The sequence below is a fragment of the Emys orbicularis genome, chromosome 7 (genome assembly GCF_028017835.1).
Source record: "Emys orbicularis isolate rEmyOrb1 chromosome 7, rEmyOrb1.hap1, whole genome shotgun sequence".
NCBI classification, from domain to species: Eukaryota; Metazoa; Chordata; order Testudines; family Emydidae; genus Emys; species Emys orbicularis.
This window is the reverse complement of record NC_088689.1, coordinates 28,276,578-28,298,000: the sequence shown is the minus strand read 5'-3', so window position 1 is coordinate 28,298,000 and position 21,423 is coordinate 28,276,578. Positions and strand designations below refer to the sequence as shown.

The following is a 21,423-nucleotide window of genomic DNA, read 5'->3' as shown; positions in this document are numbered from 1 at the left end:
GCATATTGGTATTATTGCAGTGTCTATATCTACATGGTCCCTAGCATTTGGCACTATAAAAGCACCTTAGCACATGCGTTTCATCTCTAGCTAATCCACTCCTGGATTTGCTTTTCTCCAGACTGCAGCTTCTTGAGAGAAATACATAATGTACACTGATAATTCATCATCAGAACAAGCTGTCACTTTAATGATGTATTCATGTGATATATCATCATATATAGTGAAGCATACTGATGTAATCCAAAACCAATGCTGTCCAGGGAAGGAAAAATGGCGGAGCAGATTTAATAACCTGACCTAAATAGGAGTCAGTTATATTCAGCATCTGGAAAGTTACCTTTGCAGCATACAACAGTGTAGAAATGTTGGCACATAATGAGAGTAGCTTCTTGTAATATTTCTGGCATTTCATCACCAAATATTCAAACCAGTGCAGATTAATTCTACGGTCCAAAGCAGAAGCAAACAGTTAACTGGACAATAGACTTGAGAATTATTAATTATTAAAGAATAAGGCCTTAGAGGAATAAGTTTTATGTCCAAGTTCATCTTTAGCAGTGTTCCAACTTTAAGCTGTTTAAAATGGACAAACCTAGCAAAATGTTTGTCACGTTGGACATTAAAATGATTATAAAGTTATATATTAAAATTATTAGACAGATTATTATTATTAATAATACTTAAGAAAGTATCTTCAAAGTATTCAGCATAAACTTATTCAACTGATCTATAAAAGGTACTTTGCCAAATATAAGAAAAAGTAGATGGGGCAAGTACATAGGCTCCTCGGTTGATAGATGTCTAAATAAATGTGGCCTGATGGGAGCTGCAGGTGTCCAGCATCCCTTAAAAATCAGGCTTTTTATTTAGATGCCTAAATATGGATTTTAGAAGCCTAACTTTAGGCACCCAAGTTGAAAATTTCTGGAATTGACTATGTTTACAAATCTATGTCAGGGAATTCTTGCTGTTGAGGCTTGATCCTGGGAGTTAGGCCACCAGGATTCAAAATGTTGGTCTATGAGTGATATTGAGTATATTTTATTTACTTGACTTTCACATACACCACTGTGCTGTATGTACATTTGGTTTGTGTATTTCAGTCTGCAGTTGCACAGATACACAGGAAAAGACTGCTGGGACCTTCTCCCTACCAGCTATTGAGATCCTAGAGACATTCAAAGGAAAGGTGGTTTATGCGATAATGAAATGGATTAAGCATCATACTAATCACATTTGTGATCCAAAAAAGACAATCAGAAGATAGCTATGAAAATATGCTTATTGTTTATGAGGACATTTCTCTTTCATTAAGTGAGCTGTTAAATTAAATATGGACATGAATCACTCCATGTTGTTTCCAGTTCTGGAATCCTGTAGAGATAATTATCACCAAAGTAGTGTATGGCAGTTTAATCCTTGGCCCTTTAAATTCCAGGGATTCAAACAAATGTCCAGGCTCAATGATGATAATTCCTCTGGATGCATCAAAACCAGCTGTTGCCAAAAGTTCAGATGTCACAGAGGGGAAATCATGCTTCCACAATGTGGGAACACCACATGTCTGTGTGCAAGAGCTCACTGCACAAGCTCTCCAGTTTGTTTTATTAAAGTCTTATTCTTTTCTCATTTACTAGTTTGTTATTTAATGAACCCCAAGACTGTTACATCTTCTACTTCATCTTTCACAGTGAAAGTAGATTAGTCAATTTCATCTTTGTTTCCATTTAGTTTCACTTTCTGCACTCATGCACTACACATTCTTCCAATGGCTGATTGCAAACAAACAGGGCCGGCTTTAGGAAGTGCGGGGCCTAATTCGAACATTTTCGGTGGGGCCCCGGCAGGGATGACTAAAAAAAAAAAAAACATGTAAAAAAAGCCTTTCATTACTTAGCAACCGGTTCCCTATAAAAAGTTCTGATTTAAGGGATGTGCCACAGTATGTATTTCTTGTACCAATAGGGTTACCATACGTCTGTATTTCCTCCCGGACGGTGATTTAAGAACCAAAAAGCCTGACATGTCTGGGAAAATACGGATGTATGTTAACCCTACGTAAAGTTCTTTTTTAAAAAGATGGGCCTGAACTAGAAATGAGCTCCGTTTCACATGTGTGGGTCCCCACCACTCCCTGGGGGTGTGCTAGGGTGACCAGAGGTCCCAATTTTATAAGGACAGTCCCGATTTTGGGGTCTTTTACTTATATAGGATCCTATTACCCCCACCCCCGTCCCGATTTTTCACACTTGCTGTCTGGTCACCCTAGGGTGTGCACATGTGTGGGTCCCAGCTGCTCCCTGCCCCCCTCATTGAAGCAGGTGTGCAGTGTTACTGCCCTGGGAACTGCAGGGCACCACTGGACATGGGGCTGGCTGGAGGCAGGGCAGGGGCTGACTGGAGGTAGGGTCTGGCTGCAGGCAGGGCAAGGGATGTGGGTCTGTCTGAAGACGGGTGTGTGGGGTGGGCTGGCTGGTTTCAGGCAGGGCCACAGGGGGGTGCGGCAGGGGTTGCAGGGCTGGAGACAGAGGAGTGCGGGACTGGCGGGCTTCAAACAGGGGGGTGCGGCAGGGGTTGGCTGGAGACAGGGCAGGGGGTGCGGGGCTGGCTACAGGCAGGGCAGGGGGTGCAGGGCTGGTGCGGGAAGGGGTGTGTGGGGGGCTGGCTGGTTTTGGGCAGGGCTGCAGGGGGGTGCAGCAGGGGTTGGCTGGAGACAGGGCTGGGGGTGCGGCAGGGGCTGGCTGTGGGCAGGGGGTGCGGGGCTGGCTGTGGGCAGCGGCAGGGCAGGGGGTGCAGGGCTGGTGCGGGCAGGGCAGGGGGTGCGGCAGGGGCTGGCTGCAGGCAGGGGGTGCAGGGCTGTCTGGAGACAGGGGCTGTCTGCGGGAAGGGGGTGTGGGGCTGGCTGGAGACAGGGGCTGGCTGCGGGCAGGGCAGGGGATGCGGGGCTGGTGCAGGCAGAGGGTGCGGGTACAGCCCACCCTGTACAGTAAGTGCCCCCTCCTCCTCCTCCCTCCCCCACCAGGGTAGCAGCAGCAGCCCGGGGCTCGGAGGCTATTTAAAGGGACCGGGGCCCGATTCAGGGGAATTGGTTGAATTGGCCTAAAGCCGGCCCTGCAAACAAACCATGTGGGGAACATTTATATCCCAAACAAACCATGTGATGTACGTTAAATAAGGCCTGGACTATAAACTGAATGTTGAAGAAGAAAGAAATCTTAAATAACCAACTACAAAGTTACTGAATGAGGAGAGATCCTGTGTAAAAATAGCATGTGATCATGTAATTAAAGCCTGCATCATAATGCATATGTACAAGGGGACTGAATTAACCTTGCACAGAGAAGCTTAAATCTGGCATTTCCTAACTTTTGAATGTTTTATTTTGTAACCTTAACATTCTTTTAACAGTTTTTCCAGATGTAATTATATTTGTTAAGAGACAGAACAATACCTGAAACTTACCCAGAAATTACAGTGGAAATACCACAGGTAAGATTAAATATGGTAAAGGGGAAAAAAAAAAAAAAAAGAAGAAGAAGAGAGGTTTAATGAATGGATCAGAGCTTGTTTTACCCACGGTCATAAAAGACCTTGAAAGTGAAAGTGTAGTGTACTCTGGTTCCTTAAGTACTTGTTTATCTGTGTGAGAGGTCAGGGATGCTGGAACAATTTGTATCATGGGAGTGCTGAGAGCCATTGAACCAAACTGTAAACCCTGTATATGATGCAAGCACTTCAAATCAGGGGGTGCGACAGCATCTCTAGTTCCAGCACTTACGTCAGAGGTGCTACTTCTGTTCTACCATATCCCCAGAAATGAGTATTTTTCAATTTGTAGGAATGAATGACAAGGCAAAAATGGTTATTAGTGCACCAAACTGCATCTCTGCTAACCATCATCACTGCCTGAACTGACCACTCTTTGCTGCCAGTACAATGACAGAACATTATTCATTTTTGTGCTATCACATCTTTCCCACAATCCCCGTTGGAGATTTGGTACTCCTGAAAAGGGAATAAGAGAATATGCATTCACTTCAGCACTTCTGTTTAAGCAGAAAATGTCAGAGAAGATACAAATAGAACCCACACAGTAATAAATAATCTCATTTATATTTGTTCAAAATCAAATGAAAAACACTGCTGAGTCTCTACCTCCCATTAATCAGAGTTATTGATCCAGAAGAGAACTATGCAAGACAAACCTCTCTTTGATAACTTTTAAAGCCCTTTAAGCTGCACATCACATACAAGGCAAGTGTGACGTTGTGCAGTCTATATGGTTTTATAAAAACATGATAAGTGAATATAATGTAACTGGGATAGTTTTATAAAGATTTGATAATAAGTGAATATAATGCAACTGGGATATGCTTCGTGCAAAAGGTCTCTTGTAAGGTATCATTACAAAGCTCATAATCTACTGAGTGTGATCATCCTATTTGTAGAAATGTACCACTCTTGTATCTAAAACTAGAAATATAAAACATAACTCTGAGGGCCTATTGTAATTATGTAAAGTGTGGGCCATTAATGATGGTTTGGAATCTTGATGACTCCCATTAACCAGGACCATTGTCTGCAGGTGGCTGTGTTTACCTGTTAGTCTTCCTGTATATGTGTGTGCTGGCAAGTGGGCAATGAAGTCTTGCAGTGACATGTGATCATGTCACCTGAACTGGAATCCATCTTTAACCTGGTGCTTTTCCAGTGAGGGGGGGTGGAAACCCAGAGGGACAAAGGGTTCCCGCCTTATGCAAAAGATATATAAAGGGGTGGAAGAGAACAAAGGGGGAGAGGAGCCATCATGAAGAATCCCCTAGCTATCACCTGAGCTACAACAAGAGCTGTACCAGGGGAAAGAATTGTGCCCAGGCCTGGAAGGTGTCCAGTCTGAGAAAAACTTACTGAAGCATCTCTGAGGGTGAGATTATCTGTATTCAGTTTGATTAGACATAGATTTGCGCATTTTATTTTATTTTGCTTGGTGACTTACTTTGTTCTGCCTGTTACCACTTGGAACCACTTAAATCCTATTTTCTGTATTTAATAAAATCACTTTTTATTTAGTAATTTACTCAGAGTATGTATTAATACCTGGGGGAGCAAACAACTGTGCATATCTCTCTATCAGTGTTATAGAGGGCGAACAATTTATGAGTAAAACGGATTGATCTGGGTTCAGACCCCATTGGGAGTTGGGCATCTGCGTGCTAAGAATAAGCACACTTCTGTGAGCTGTTTTCGGGTAAACTTGCAGCTCTGGGACAAGTGATTCAGACCCCGGGTCTGTGTTGGAGCAGACGGGAGTGTCTGGCTCAGCAAGACAGGGTGCTGGAGTCCTGAGCTGGCAGGGAAAACAGGAGCAGAGGTAGTCTTTGCACATCAGGTGGCAGCTCCCAAGGGGGTTTCTGTGATCCAACCCGTCACAGCAAGAATGCCTAAAGTCCACCTACACCAGTCCACCTGCAAATGTAAGAAATAGATCATGTGATATTTCGCACCTAATGTGTGACCCTGGCTCAGTGCTTCAAAGAAGGGAGAGGAGAAACAACCAAACAAAAGACAAAGCTAGGTTCCTTTCTTAAATGTGCCCTAAAGAGAAGCTTTTTTCCCCCCAATCCAAATTTGTCAATCATTCTAACTCTGTACAATCTACTAGTAATCAATTCTATAGGGTTTTATATATTGAAAGAATAACAGAAACATTGTTTATCCTCACCACACCCTTGTGGTAGATAAGAACAGCTATCTCCATTTACAGAGATAAGTGGCTGCAAAGTAACACATAGCAAGTTGGTAACAGAGCCAGAATTAGACTCTGGACTTCCTAACTCCCATGATGGCTTGCATCTGCATGTTGCATATGAGCAAGAACTTCTCAAAAGGCAGTTCACCCCCACATTTGTCTTTAATCAAACTCTACACTCTCATAATTCTGTTATTTTCAATTCTATATTTACCTTAAATTTTTCTAAATCTTGAAAAGTACCCATTGAAGTAAGACTTGTCTGAACTATTGATCGCCCTTTACAAATATTGGCTATACTTTTAATAAGCTCATACCAGTTTTATTCAGGATCACATTTGGACCTAATCTACACAGTTGAAAGTGTGCTAATAATAAAGTTTCTTTGAAGGCGGTGAGAACTTTGCTTCACTGAGGACTGCAGGATAGGGCTCCGACTGTTCACTTTTTAAAGATTAAGGTCGGTTTCACGTAGAGACTTGCCCAAATAAAGTAGCAAAAGTTTACCTTCACTGCTCAAGGTGCTGACCCTAATTCTTCTCTGTTAATTTAAACAGCAAAAAATAAAGTTGAAAAAAATTGCATTGACCTGGTACTTATTTAGTGTGGAAACCACTTTATGTGGTAACCATAGTACCTAGAGGACAGTTTATAGATTTCAGACAATCAGCCTTGACTTTCCTGCTGATCTTCAGAACCTTGAAAATATACTGAAGCAATGTGAAAACATAAAGAAGAATATTGACACTATTAAGGACAGAGAAATTCAGAGTGAGCTGCAGAAGGAAAACAATCTTCTGAAGTATCATTGAAAGCAGGATGTTCCACATTCACTGGAAGTCTACTTACAAGACTTGACATTTACATAATTCCTCAGATAACAAAAGTAAGAGACTATAAATTAAACAATGTTGATGTTATCTCACTGAAATTTGATGCAGAGGAAACATAAGGTTCAAATATCAAGATATTTTATTCCTATGTCCCCTTTTCATAGAATCCAAGCTTTCAAACAAAAGACAAATTCTACTCTCAGTTCCACTCATGTACATTCAAAGCAACTCTATGAACCTGATTTACACTGAATCTACATCAATGCAGCTGACAGTAGATTGAGTGAAATTTCTATTAAAAAGACAGACAAACAAGAGGCAAATTTGGCCCATAACGTTGGTGCAAATTAAGACTGTGCAGAGTTTGCACATGTGTGTGTAGGGGCCAGACATAGTGTGGCAGGGGAGTGCTGGTATTGTGCCAGGCGGCAGCCAGTGTCACAACTGGTGCTAGCATCTTCAGAGAAGGCAGGGAAAGGCGGAATGATGGTGGAGCTGTGGCCTTTTCCCATCTTTGCACCCGCTAAAATAGTGACTGGGTGCAGAGGCAAGTGTATGCTGCACTGAGCAAAATAGCTTACAATGCCGATTTTACAACAACACTAAACAAGCCATTTAAATAATCTGGCCAGACCCAAACTCTTTATACATCTTTACATACTAATGCAATTTATTTAGGCAACATTATTTAGAATTACAGTATGAACGATAAGTGTATTTAGAAGAACAAATTATTTTAATAATATTCTTGAATTTAAAAATAACTAGTGCTCAGGTAAAAATAATTTTGTTGACTATATGATCACTTTATATTTAAGCGATTAATATACAAGTGCTTTGTATTTTCTCTTCAATGTTAGCATTTTTAATGGCTAAATGTACATTGCTATACATTTAGTATATATGGAAACAGTGAACAGAATGCTTAAACAACATTTTACAGTGTTAGCAGTCATACAAAAAAATGGGCCAAATTGTAATCACATTTTCAGCAGTGTCAATCCAGAGACATTCCATTGAAACCAAGGGAGTTACTTTGGACTGTACACTTGTGTGAGAGCAGAACTTGACTCAGTAGGTATTGAATCATTATTATTAATCAGTATTTGATTCCAAAATACAAACATGTAAAACTGTATGTATCCAGGAGCAGATTAAGACATGATCCAACTGGGCCACATATTCTGAAGTACCAGCAATACCAGCCACTCCTGGATTCTGTTTGCTAGCCACCCTTTCCTCTCTGTCCTCTCCATCCTCTTCCTCGAAAAAAAATTTCCTCTACAGGACACTCCATAGGTTTGCACCTCACTTTCTGCACAGGAACCCCTCCTCCCCCCAACCGTGAATTCAACTCTTTCCCATCCAGCACAGCTTCCTGCCACCAGAGAGCTGTTTTATGACCCTCATTTTGTGCCCCAGTAGCAGGCCATATTTCAATCAAACTGTAATCAAGACATTTGGAGTTCAGGTAAGTTTTAAATTTACACCATCAAGCTGGAGAAAGGTGAAAAACCCCAGCGAGGCATGGAGTGCAGCAGAAAGACAAATGACTCCAGAAACAAGGAGAGGAGGCTGAGAGGGGAGACTACAAAGATCAGACAGGGAGGGAAGACTTGTATTTCAATATATAAAATGAAATAATAGACATAATGTTCAGAAATTATCCACTGTTTCCTTCTGAGGCTCTCGTGATATTAAAGGGTCATTAGCACCGTTTTAAATACTAAAGACTTTTACATTTAGGAGACTCCTGGGCATTAGTACAATAAATAATGGGGATTTTGCTTTGAAAAGAAAGGCAAAAGGTCTTCAGACACCATTGCATTACTCCAGTTTTACATCTAGATAACTCCACAGATTTCAAAGGAGTAACACTCCTATAAAATTGGTGTCACACTGTGGTGATTCAGGCTCAAGTGTTTTATTTTTACCTTTTCTCTTTCTCCCCTTTGGGAGGCCCCACTTTCTGGCTGCAGCCTGATATTGAAGGGATTAGATTTCAGAGGATGACAGCTCTGAAGGCATTTAGCAGCAGCCTGAGATAATCTGTTACCTGCTTCCCCTTCACCAGCAGGGTGATTCAGACCCTGACAAAGCAAGGGAGCTACTTAGAGGAATTTGCTGGGGTACTACAGATACAACTGCTGGGAGATTGGGGAAGGAATTGATTGATAATAGATCCCTTCAAAAGGGCTGACTCTAGCCCTACTCCCTTCTTCCTCACCTCCCTACAACTGGCTTGTATAGTTGTCCCATGTCCTCCCTATCCCAATCACTATCCCACCTATCCCCTACTCTTGCTATGCTCTTGGCTTCCTGCTCAGCTGCTTCCTATTCCTGGCTCCAATGCTTTTAGAAGCCTTTCCTCCAGTCCTTTCCTGTCTCCTCTCCACTCATTCAAATTGGGGGTAGGGGGGTGTCACTAGCTGTAGCAGAATATCCCCAACACTTCTCCTGCGTCCTTCAGTGGTTCCCTTGCCTTGCCAGCATCTGTATCTCCCTCCTGGACTAGAGGGCAGCAGGCAGCACATTCCCTCCAGCTGCAGCTGACTTTTGGAGCTGTCAGCTCCCACTGTCTGCAAACAGGATCCAAGCCCTACATCATGGTGCTGGAGACAGAAAGTGATGCCACCTAGGGGAAAGAAAGTTGAAAATAAAATGCTTAAATATTTTATTCATTGAAGAAAAATACACAAACAATTATATTTCTAGTGCCCAGGATCTTCCTGCATTTGAAAAGTATCCTTAGATAGCAGAGCTGCACTTTAACAATTACTAATGTTGTGGCTATGACACCAGAATCCCCTGATGCAACTGCAACCCTAAGATATAGTGCATAGTTGGGGATACATTATTCTTTACATTATTAATTTATATAGCACTGTAGGTGATCATGTTATTTTAAATTAATAAACATACAAATAAAAAAAGTTTCTTGCCCCAAATAATGTACATTGTAAAATACATTCTGCAATTCTTACCTAGGCAAAACTTCAACTGAAGCATATTTCAATAGGGGGTTTGCTTGAGTAAAAATTGCAGAATGGGATCTTAAGAAGGTCAGAAAGAAACACAATATAACACCAAAAACACTTTATAACCATGTAACTATAAATCTACTGAAATTATGTTAGTTGAATGGACAAGATAGAATGATTTATTATCATTCTAATTTAAAAACGTTGTTAAAACACAATCAACAAGAATAGGTAACAAAAGGAGCACTTTTAAAGCCTGCTGAAAAGCAGCTTTCCAATACAGATGTATACTGTAAGACAAATGTTCTTTTAAGAATTTCAGGCAATTAAAATTTCATGGTAGAAAAGATATTATGAGGCTGCATTCTCGGTGAATCAGGAACAGGCTCGCCTGTGAAGGCAGTAAACCGATACTCCTGCTGAAGTTCTTGTTTTACTTGTGCTAGCTCAGCCTGAAGCTTTTCAGCCTATGATAAAAAATAAAATAAAATCACCAGAAAAAGTTTTTTAAAAGTCTAATTTATTATCTGATTAATATTATATAATTAACCAAAGAAGGAACTGCAGAGATTTATTGGGCCAGGTTTTCAGCAGGGTGTCTAAACATCTTCTATTTGTGTGCATGCAAAACTGCCTACACACATCCATGCACCTACACTTCACAGGTAGAACACCTGTGTATACACTTAAAACATGGCTTGTGTGCCAATGTTAAGAGTTTGCAACCACAAAAGTCAAACAAGGATTTGCAGGAGCACACACAGGTTTTTGCATCTGCGAAGGGTGGGTGCAAGTATGTGCATAGGCAATTTTGCATGCACACAAATAGAGGCTATGACTGAAAATCAGGCCTATGACAATATGCATGATGCCTGTTAACAATAAATGTATTTCTAGGTATTCTAATCCTCACACTGATACATACATTTACTCCTTTACCAGTATAAGAAAAAGCAGGATTCATATTCCTATATATATATATATATATATATATATATGTCTTTAAATTGTAGTAAATCCTGAATTTTGGAGGAAATTCATGGTAGATATTATAAATCTTCATAAAGTTTTTCATTCTTTAAAGATAGTACTTCACTTTTCAATAACATTTTCTTCCCTTTTGCTGTTAAGCACATCTTGAATTTTGTAAAGTGTAATGAAATGGATGGTTTTAATATGCCAGTGTAATACATCTGTGGGTTTCACAAATTCTTAGACTCTCATCTTGCAAAGAATTATGCACACACTTAATCTACAAAGCTTATAGTGAAGTACATGTGTAAATCTTTGCAGGATTGGGACCTTGGTAGCCTATTCCAAAATAGTCTTTTAAAAAACCTTATAAAAACCTTTAAAAAATTAAACTAAATATTTCTAGAAACTTGGAAAATGAACTATTTGATTTAAATCAGCATATAGCAATCCCTTATATAAATAAACAAACAGACAATCTGGGTTCGCCTAGCCTGCAGTTGCAGAATCGGTCACTGGTTAAATAATTGATTTGGAATTGCTGGATTTTACTGAATACAGAGAACAAATTTAAAAATACAATAGTCTAAATGAAAAATAGAGGCCTATTTTATCAAGATGCATCTCATTTTGATTTTGGCTAAAATGTGATATTACCTGTTACTTTATTTCATTGTTAGAGAGTAGTGGTAGGAAGAAAAAAAAATCAAAATATTTTTTCTGCCAAGTTGGTCTGTACAACATTTTAAAATGTATAGACTGAAATAAAATTTAATGATGTTGAAACAATGGAATTTCACAACTAAATTGACTTTAATGGGAGTGATGCATACTTATCATTTTTGACAATCAGGCTACTTATTTAGATGTCTAAATATGGACTTCTAAATCCATATTTTAACTGTAGGTTCCCATTTCTGAAAATTTTGGATTTCACCTTTATATCTACATGACAATCATAGCGCAGCTTGCACAGCACATGGTAGTTCTTATAATATCAAAATGTCGACATCACTTGTAGTTGCATTCACCTTTTACCATCTATTATGTCTTTCTTGGACTCTTTCCTCTATCTTGTTCAAGATTTTAGCTTCAGTCTTAATGAAACTGCAACTTTCTATACACAATCATTGAACTATTCAATAATAATCTTAATGTAAAGTGACCAAAGTCAAATGTGAAATTAGTATTTTTAATACAAAGTGTTTGGTGCCTGAGGATTTGATCAAATCAATGAAAGATCAAATTAAACCAATGACTGAATTAAGTGGAGGGCACTGTATGTCAAAGGGAAGCTATGATACTTACAGTTTCAAAGTCTTTTTTTGCTCTCTGCATTTCCTCTTGGGGTGTCCCTTTTGACTTTTTTCTTCTTTCTTTCATCATTTGTGTATGTTGTTTGATGCGTTGTTCCAATTCCTTTTCCCTGGAGGCTCTGAATAAACAGGATAAAAATAGTTTTCCGGTTCTTTTATATTCATTGAACCTTTCACTTCCAATCTAGTTTTAAACCTCTGCTGCATATAAACATAATCAAGGGGAGCAAAAATAAAAGTTCAGTTCTCTTTGCATTGGTTAATATGGAGTTGTGCGAATGCATTATGTTATACTCTTCAATTACATAATCACATACTATTTTATTCAACAGGGCCACAGCTCATTCAGCACACAGGATGGATGGTGCTCTGAGGATGAATCAGGATTATGTAGGCTGTTGTCTGTAGAAGCCCTGTCTCCTTGTTGCAGAAGTTGGAAAGTGTGCAGTGAAAGAGGCAAGGGACTGCAGGAATAGAAAGGGTGGTTTCATAGTTCAAGCAGCTGAATGCTGCTCTAGAGAAATGAATTTGACTCTGCCATAGAGTTCCTATGTAATACTGGTCAAATCACTTAAACCAAAACTTTTTAAAAGTGGCCTATAACTTTGTGTTTGTCATTTTCTGGGTGCCCAGCTTGAGGCCTTGGGGTCTGATTGGCTAAGTGCTGACAGCTGCAACTGAAGTCATAAGGAGTTGTGCTTTGAACATATAAAAGTACTATGAAATGCTAAGTACTCTGAAAATTCAGGCTGTAGGTGCCTCAGATTGGACTCTCAAAATTAGTGGGCATTTTGATTTTAATCTCTCTGTGGCTCAGTTTTCTATCTGTAAAATGGAACTAATAATACCACCTCACCTCACAGTGGTGTTGTGAAAACAAATTCATTAAGGGTTTGTGAAGCACTGAAATACTATAGTGATGAGCACCGAATAGCAGCCCATGAAGAAATTAATAATTCTATCTTCAGAGCAGGGTTTGAATAGTGTGCAGTAAATAAGACACAGTAGATTAGTGAGCACTGTCCATTTTGTGCACCAAATGAGGGAGGGGTAATGTGTGGGAGGGGAAGTGTGTGATTATGTAGTTGAAGGCTGTCATGATGCATATGCGTAAGAGGGACAATTAAGGTTGCACAGGCAATCTTAATTCTGCCATTTCCTAATTTTTGAGTGCTTGACTTTGCAATGCAGTTTTTGGTGTGTAACTATATATAATTAAAATTAGTTTGAAGAACTTTTAAATAAAGATAAAAGAACTGAAGGCTTTAGAACTCAGAGGACCTTAATGCTATAGGAGCTTAGTTTCATTGCAGACTTAAAAATGACACTGGTTTCATTTTTTTATTGTTTCTTTGTTTTATTATACAGGAGCATTAAAATATATGTGTATGTGGCTCAACCCCCTCCTGGAAGTTAATTACCATTTCATTAGATGCTGCTGCAAGAGAGGGCAGCATAAACTGCCTGAACACAAAGGCCTGAGTGCCCAAGGTAGAGTGGTGAATAATAGGAGAAATTGTATCTTCTTGGAGGCTTCCAGTAGTGAGGGAGGGAACTGAGAAGAAACACCCATGTTCCCAAAACATATGTATGTGAAGAGGGGCTGTGAAGAAAGTGCAGAAGTAGCTGGCCTGAAAGGCAGAAGTGCAGGGGAGCACTGCTAGGCAGGTCAGAGCAGCAAGCAAATGAAGCTTAATGAAACATTGCAGGAGGAATGCTAAAGAAACATTGGAAGCTGCTACTGCACTCTTGACCAGTCTGAGCAGTTGAGCAATGTACAGCATGCACAGACTGCATTCCAAATCCAAAGTATTGCCCACAACTGCCAAAGAAAGTTGTGACAGCCTGATTGTGAGAGGAATATTACAACTCAGTCCCACAGAAGGAAAATACCGGTAATTATTTACAAAGACCTGTCAAAGTTTAGTATCAACAGCATACAATACAAGAATAGGATTTAAATATTAATAATTATTGAGTAAACCTATTTGTTGTAGTTTTCCTTACTTTCTCCACTCCTTACACTTGATTGAATGAAAGATGGGCCAGGCTGTAAGTGTAGTAACTATAACCATATCTTTTCCTCATTACTCCAGGGTACAGCACAGTGTCCTTGTAATTAAGGCTGGTAACAATAGTTCTTGATTTAGGTAAATCTGTAAAGTAGTTTTCCCCTGGAATAGTATCTATCAGTAAGGATGGCAAACTGCACATTAGTCATAATATAGTTGCACATTTCAGGTCAGTTAATCCTCATATTTCACTGCATACCAGAAGCTTATATACTAACTGCTAAATGTACAAACCTGGAGTGCGCCAGCATGCTTTCTATTTAAAAAAAAAAATGGATACAAATAAAATAAAAGTCAATAAAATAAAATCCCCTGAAGTTTTTCCAAAACTGGAACCTGATGTTTTTTTGAGATTAAAAAAAATGACTTACCTTTGGGGTTTGTTCTCATTCTCACACTCTTCAGTGGCTTGGGGCTGGACTAGAACTAGAAAGTTCTGTTACTCCCATAAGAAGGCTGTGTTTTTAAGAGATTTTCCAGTCTGATTTACAGACCAAAGTAATTCAGATAAGCATGCAAAATTTTGTCCCAGTTGAACCTTTTGAGATTTGGCTATCAATTAGTTGGGATTCTTTCAGCCCTGATGATAGACAACAAGGACCACTTACATTCAATTCCTGCCCAGTTCTCTGGCCCACATTCATTGCCTTAACATGTACAAAGATAGGTGCATTAAGCTTGGTCTACACTAGGAACTTATGTCGATATAACCATGTTGCTCAGGGGTGTGGATTTTCCACGACGTAGTTATACCAACCTAACCCCCAGTGTAGACAGTGCTAAGTTGATAGGAGGCCTTCTCCAGTGATCCTCGCTACCGCATCTTGGGGAGGTGGAGTAGCTATGGTGACTGGAGAAGCTCTCCCATTGGCATAGTAGTGTCTTCACTAAGTGCTACAGCAGCACAGCCGCGCCAGTGCAGTTGCGCTGCTGCAGCACTGTAAATGTACACAAGCCCTTAGTACAATACCATTATTATTATGACAACATGCTATTGCAGTTGCACTATACATGAAGGATTCTGAAATGGATGCAGCTCAGATGCGGATCCAGTTGTGAAGAGAGAATAACTGTTCTTTTCATGAACCATTTTTAGCCGTTAAGAACTAGTTTTTATTTTTTTACTATGTGGGTTTATTTTGTTCTATAGAGATGAGGGAGGTTTCTGTTATGTGGAACAGCAAAGCAATCTATTTATATCTTCACAGTAATAAAACAGAAGGATGCCCCACACAGTGTTTTCTAAGAACAAATTTTAAAGTTTCTGGTATTTGTTACTAACCTTGCAGCTTCAGCATCTCTTATAGAATTTACTTTCAACATTCTTCTCACATGTTCACTTTTTTCAGGAGTGCGTTTCTTTAGGTTTTCACATCCTTCTCTTGTGTTGTGATAATTGATGTTATCAGTAGCATATGGTGCACTTTTTGATATCTATAAAAAAGTGCAACATAATATGGGACTGGCACATTTCATGGAACGGCATCATCAATTAAAAACTATTTCAGTACTGAGATTAAGCGTCTGTGGAAAGCTTTTTTTTTTTAAATCATGCCTAATGATCACCACTGCAAAATGGGTAAACTTTTTTTGTTGAGTGGTTGGTGATTATTTGAGATACCAGAAATGCAACAAAGTCTTTCCTACAAACAATATGCTTGATAGGAAGGGTTTCTATAAAAATTCTTAGGTTTGATTTAATATTGAGGAGACATTTTCCATATTTTCACTTCTCTTTTAATTTATTATGAAAATTATTCCATTACTACAAGAAGAGGATTATCTACAGTGTTCAGTGCACCAAGAATCAAGACTGTGAGAAGAAAGGTTTGGTTTAAACAACATCTCTTATGGATTATTTTGTCTATGATAAGGAAATTAAATAATTGCAGGGGAGATTTTCAAAGGCACAAAAGGCAGTTAGATACCCAACTCCCATTGTAAAGCAATTTCATGATACACCCAAATCTAGGGTAACCAGATGTCCCGATTTTACCGGGACAGTCCTGATATTTGGGGCTTTTTCTTATTTAGGCTCCTATTGCCCCCCACCCCCGTCCCGATTTTTCACACTTGCTATTTGGTCAGCCTACCCAAGTCCCGTGTGAGCACTGAAAATCTTCCTCTACCCATGGAGTATACAGTATACATATATCCATAAAGGAAAGCTCTTTCAGTCTCTAAAAATATAGGAAAGTTACTTACCATGTACAGTAACTGTAGTTCTTTGAGATGTATTGTCCACATGCAAATTCCACTGCTACTGCGCAGGTGCCTTATGTGCTAGTGATCTGAGTTATTTTGGCCAGCAGCACCTATAGGGTGTGCATACACTCTTTATCCTCTATGAGGACATTCAGTTCTTCTCACTGTAGCATCTCTTATAATAGGACTCCAAGGAAGAGGGGATGGAAGGGCAGGTTGTGGAACGTGCATATGGAGAACATATCTCAAAGAACTACAGTTACTGCACACAGTAAGGCCATATTTACACTAGCACTTATGTTGGCAAAAGTTTTGTCGCTCAGGGGTGTGAAAAAAACACAATGACCAACTCATGATGGCAGCCATTTCCATTGATCTGGCAGCCATTTCTGCTGTACCAGTACTGCTTGGAGGCTCATTCTGGCTATGAGCTGGTCCTAATTAACAAGTGACATAAAGTCCCCATAATTGTTGTGGGAAAAGTTGTCGACAAAGGAAAGCTGCCTTTTATGTATGCAAAAGTCATATCCAGCTAATATGGCCTGATAACTGGCTACACAGAATTGTACGTTTGCTGAGGAGTAGGCTTTCCAGCCAAATAAATCTGGTCTCTTTGGCTCTTTTTCCTGTGGTGTGGATCTGAATTGTTTTGCCTATTCATTTGCTACTGTGACTACAAAGGAGGATGGGATAGTATGTGTGTAAAAGAATTTTGCACCCATAGAAGGCACTTGATATTTCTTGTCTGTATGCCTGTGGGAGGTGGGTGGTGCCAAAGCAGGTGTCTGCCACAAAGTTCTGGCTGGATGTATAATGTCCTCGTTAACTGGGAGGGCCATCTTCCCTACTGCAGAGCCTTAAAATATGTCTACCAGTTTATATGTCTGTTCTTCCACTGCCTCAACAGGGATTTGGAGGATCTTGGCCAGCCTTTTAATGGGTCTTGGAAACCCTTATAGTTGTTCATTTGTGGGGCCAGTACCTCCTCCTCTACCTGTGGTTGTGCAGATACTGGAAAAGGGTGGTGGGGTATCTGAATGTGCGGTGCTCTGGAGGTGGCCACCTTCTGGTGGCATGGTTGCTCTCTGGGGTTGAAGTTGCTCTGAGCTGACCAGGGTCCCCAGCAAGGCCACATGGGCATTGGTGAGTAAGACCCTGGTGGCGAGGGGATAAGGAACCATGAGCCTGGATTCTGTGGGTCCCAAAATCTGTCCTGTGAGGTGTGTCTGGATCCTCTATCAGAGGGCAACAGTCTGGGTAAGTATGTTGTGGGGTGGAATTTCTCATCCTCCAGTTCTCAAGATGAATCTGAGGAGAATGCATAGCTCGGATCCAGGGTGGAATTTCTCATCCCCCAGTTCTGAAGATGAATCTGAGGAGAATGCATAGCTCGGATCCATGATGGTGCTGTGGCCTTCAGAGTATTAGGGACTGATGGTGCCACACTACTAGATAGAGTCGGGGCTGACTGTAGTACAGAAGTCAACAGCAGGGAAGATTGTGGTTTTTGGTGAATCTGCAGGTCCATTGATGCCAAGCATGGCAGTGTGGATGGCTGCATGAGAACCAGGTTTTGTCAAGGTGGTGTAGGAATCTCTGCAACAGTGACAGTGCACTGTCCTGACTGGCTTGGTTCCAGAAGAGTTGGTGCGGGGCCATTGAGGTAGACTGTGCTGGGGCCATTCTTTTCCCCCAGGTTCCATTTTCAAGTACCAGATGCTTTGGTGCTGTATGATTGGAACAGGCTCAAGGCTGAGCTTCTGTGGGAACCATTCTGAACAGCGAAATCTCAATGTTCAGTGCTATAGGGAGGTTTTCCTATTAGAGGACACCTTGGTAGGTGACCTGCCCCTCGGACTTCTAGCTCCCTGTGGTCTATCTGGGGATGATGCAATCACTGTAGTCACAATTTGAGTCAGAGCTCTTGAAGGCAACGAGCCCACACTCTGACTCAAGAGGTCCTTGTACATGGGGGTCTAGTGAGCCCAGTTCAGAAGCAGGTCTCATTGACTTCGTCATTAGAAAGACCTGAAGGTGGGCCGCTCTGTCCTTTCTAGCTCAGTAGCTGAAGGACTTGCAAATCACACATTTACTGGGAATGTGCGATTCTCCCAGACAACAGACGCACTTTGAGTTTCTGTCTGTATCTGGGATGCTCCCTTACCTGAGAAGCAATGTTTAAACACAGACAAACCAGATGATGCTTTACTGAATGGGTAAGTTCTCACAACTAAAGGTTTCAACAGACAACCAAACTACTAAAAACTACTAAAAAGACTAACTATACTATAAAACTAACTGTAAAACTATTAGCTAAAGCTATAAGGAGGGGATAGGCTCCATCTCTAACCCATGAGGCAGGAAGAGGAACTGAATGGTAGTTGGCATGCCTTGTCCTTATATGCCCTTGCAGAGGAGCATGAAGACTGAAGAGCACATGTACACACTAAGGGTACTGCTGGTCAAAAAGACTCCTACCACTAATGCACAAGGTGACTGTGCACCATCAGTGAAATGTGCATCTGGACAGTTACTCAAAGGAGAAAGTAAGATTATTTCTTCCTTAGATTTGACCTGTATTAAATATAAATATTAATTTTCCACTTAAAGTTAATCCAGGCTATGGATAAACCTCGTAAAGCAAATCGTGAACAGAACTTTTTTTTTAATCTTAATCTGTTCATAAAGAGAGAAGCAAACTTTTATGGTGAAATCCTGGCTCCACTTAAGTCAAGGACAAAACCCCCACTGACTTCAGTCAGACCAGAATTTCACCCCTTATTCTCTTAACATCACTGACAATATACAAACATTTTTCAAATATTGCTTCTTTTTGAAAAACTGTGTGTGAATTTAAGATTTATGAAGGTGGTATCTTGCCTGAATAGGAGACTGATGTACTCTTTGGATTCATAACAGGTACAAAACAAGCAGTTGTAGTACAAGCTGTCTCACACAACAGTCATATTCCTCAAATCATGATTTGAAGTGTTCATATTTTACTAAGGAAGCACCCCTTCTCCTCTATTTTAGACAAATGATACTCAGGCAGAAGCTCAAGAGCTGCAAGTGGCTCTTTAATGTGTCTCCTGCAGTTCTTTGCAGTACATGATATTAAAACACTGTGAACTAGTTATTAACCAATCAGGATACTTTTACTATGTTATTAATCAATTGTAGTTGATAAAATAATAATACCTGGTCAGTCATTTTGCTGTGAGAATAATATATATAGATATAAAGAGATAGATGTATATAAAAATAGTAAATGAAACTATGAATTCACACTACTGTGGCTCTTTTGGATAATGTTGATTGCTAATTGGACTCCTGAACCACTGAGGTCTGAGTATCACTGTTTTAGAGGTTCAGGGTGAAATTCTGGTCCCACTGAAGTCAATAGGAACTTTTGCCATTAACTTAAATGGGGCCAAACTCCTCTTGACTTCAGTGGGACCCAGATTGCTGGGAAACTGTTAAGAACTTACATCTCCTATAACATTTAATCCCAGATAGGTAGTAATGTTAGTACATGTTCCTCATGTAAAATCATCTCCAGAGAAAAATACACACTACTTCTGGAATATGCAAGTTGCCCAAAGAGAGTGTTTGTTGGCTGCACAGAAAGTGTAGAAGGCAAAAGTTCTGCCTACTCAAAAAAAGTAAGAAAAAAAAAATTGTCCCAAGATGTTGCAGAGAGCAGAGCTCATATAAATGAGCTTCCAGCCTCCCTTGCACTGCAGCTCTTTGTCTTTGGTTCAGCCTTCTGTCTGCTGGGGCCACACAGCTTGTGGGACCTTCTGCCGCCAAATGACTGGAGTAAAAACATGACATGGGAGGTGACAGGGAGAGTACTTGGTTACTGTTATATGGAAATCGGGAGAGTTGCATGGGAAATGATGTGTCTCCCACTGGAGCTGGATATGCCTCTGAGCATTGACTTCCTTCCTGATGTCTATGGGAGCACGCCAGCCTCCGCTTTCCCTGCCTCAACTGACTGTATTACTCATTGAGCTAGGAAAGAATTTGCCCCTGCATTAGGGTACCAGAGAATGCACTGAGCATGGTCAGTGAGTCCTCCAAAGTTATTTGCATTATCCCGACTGGCATATAGGAAAGGGCTGGTTTGGGTGGTTGCATAATGTAAAAACTGGCATTACAAAATCTTCCAAGGGAGAAATAACCACTAGAGAGAGTACAGCTTCAGAGGCACACAGAAAGTTCATGGGTCAGCATCTAGAAGCTATTTTGGACTAGCTAGAGAGCCTTTACTCATATCTATGAATACACTGGTCTACAACTTTTGAGAAGTCGTCTGCTTCAGAGATAAAATGTGCTATTTATTATGTATTTTGATGTGCTGAATTCAAATATGACAATTAAAACAACGGATTGGCTACTGTTTCTAAGATATTTAAGTTTTTACATTTTATGTCTATGTATATTGTGTAGATAGTAGAGTTTTAATCATAAATTGTAAACCTAGGTCTTTTCATGTGTTTATGGTTGCTTTACATGATAATATTTCACCTGTCCTGTTTATGTAACACTTTAAAAATCAGCAAAAGGGTTATATAAATAAAATTTATTATGAAACAAAAGGCAAAAAACTATTATGTACATAGTTTAGTCCTATTCAGTGTCTACTCGGCGCTTCTTGGCTTGTCTCTTGTATTCATTAAATGGAGCATCTCTTGTCACCGTCCAGCAATAGTCTGCAAGCATTGATGGGCTCCATTTGCCCTGATAGCGTTTCTCCATTGTTGCAATGTCCTGGTGAAATCGCTCGCCGTGCTCGTCGCTCACTGCTCCGCAGTTCGGTGGAAAAAAATCTAGATGAGAGTGCAAAAAATGTATCTTTAGTGACATGTTGCAACCAAGGCTTTTGTATGCCTTGAGGAGGTTTTCCACCAACAAACTGTAGTTGTCTGCCTTGTTGTTTCCGAGAAAATTTATTGCCACTAACTGGAAGGCTTACCATGCCGTCTTTTCCTTGTCACGCAGTGCATGGTCAAATGGATCATCTCGAAGAAGTTCACGAATCTGAGGACCAACAAAGACACCTTCCTTTATCTTAGCTTCACTTAACCTTGGAAATTTTCCAGGGAGGTACTTGAAAACTGCTTGTGTTTTGTCAGTGGCCTTGACAAAGTTCTTCATCAGACCCAGCTTGATGTGTAAGGGTGGTAACAAAATCTTCCTTGATTCAACAAGTGGTGGATGAACACTTTTCTTCCCAGGCTCCAATGACTGTCGGAGTGGCCAGTCTTTCTTGATGTAGTGGGAATCTCT

At 40.3% G+C, this 21,423-nt stretch overlaps 1 protein-coding gene across 1 annotated transcript in view; it reads right to left on the bottom strand.

Moving 5' to 3' along the window:
- Positions 1-9,892: 9,892 nt before the first annotated feature.
- LRRC27 (leucine rich repeat containing 27) overlaps positions 9,893-21,423 on the bottom strand; it is a 61,117-nt gene continuing 49,586 nt past the window's right edge. Inside the window, exons 8-10 of the mRNA XM_065408735.1 lie at positions 15,209-15,360; positions 11,847-11,973; positions 9,893-10,033 (exon numbers count right to left, since the gene is read on the bottom strand). Coding sequence (XP_065264807.1) covers positions 9,893-10,033; positions 11,847-11,973; positions 15,209-15,360 — 420 coding nt within the window. The remainder of the gene's footprint in view (positions 10,034-11,846; positions 11,974-15,208; positions 15,361-21,423) is intronic.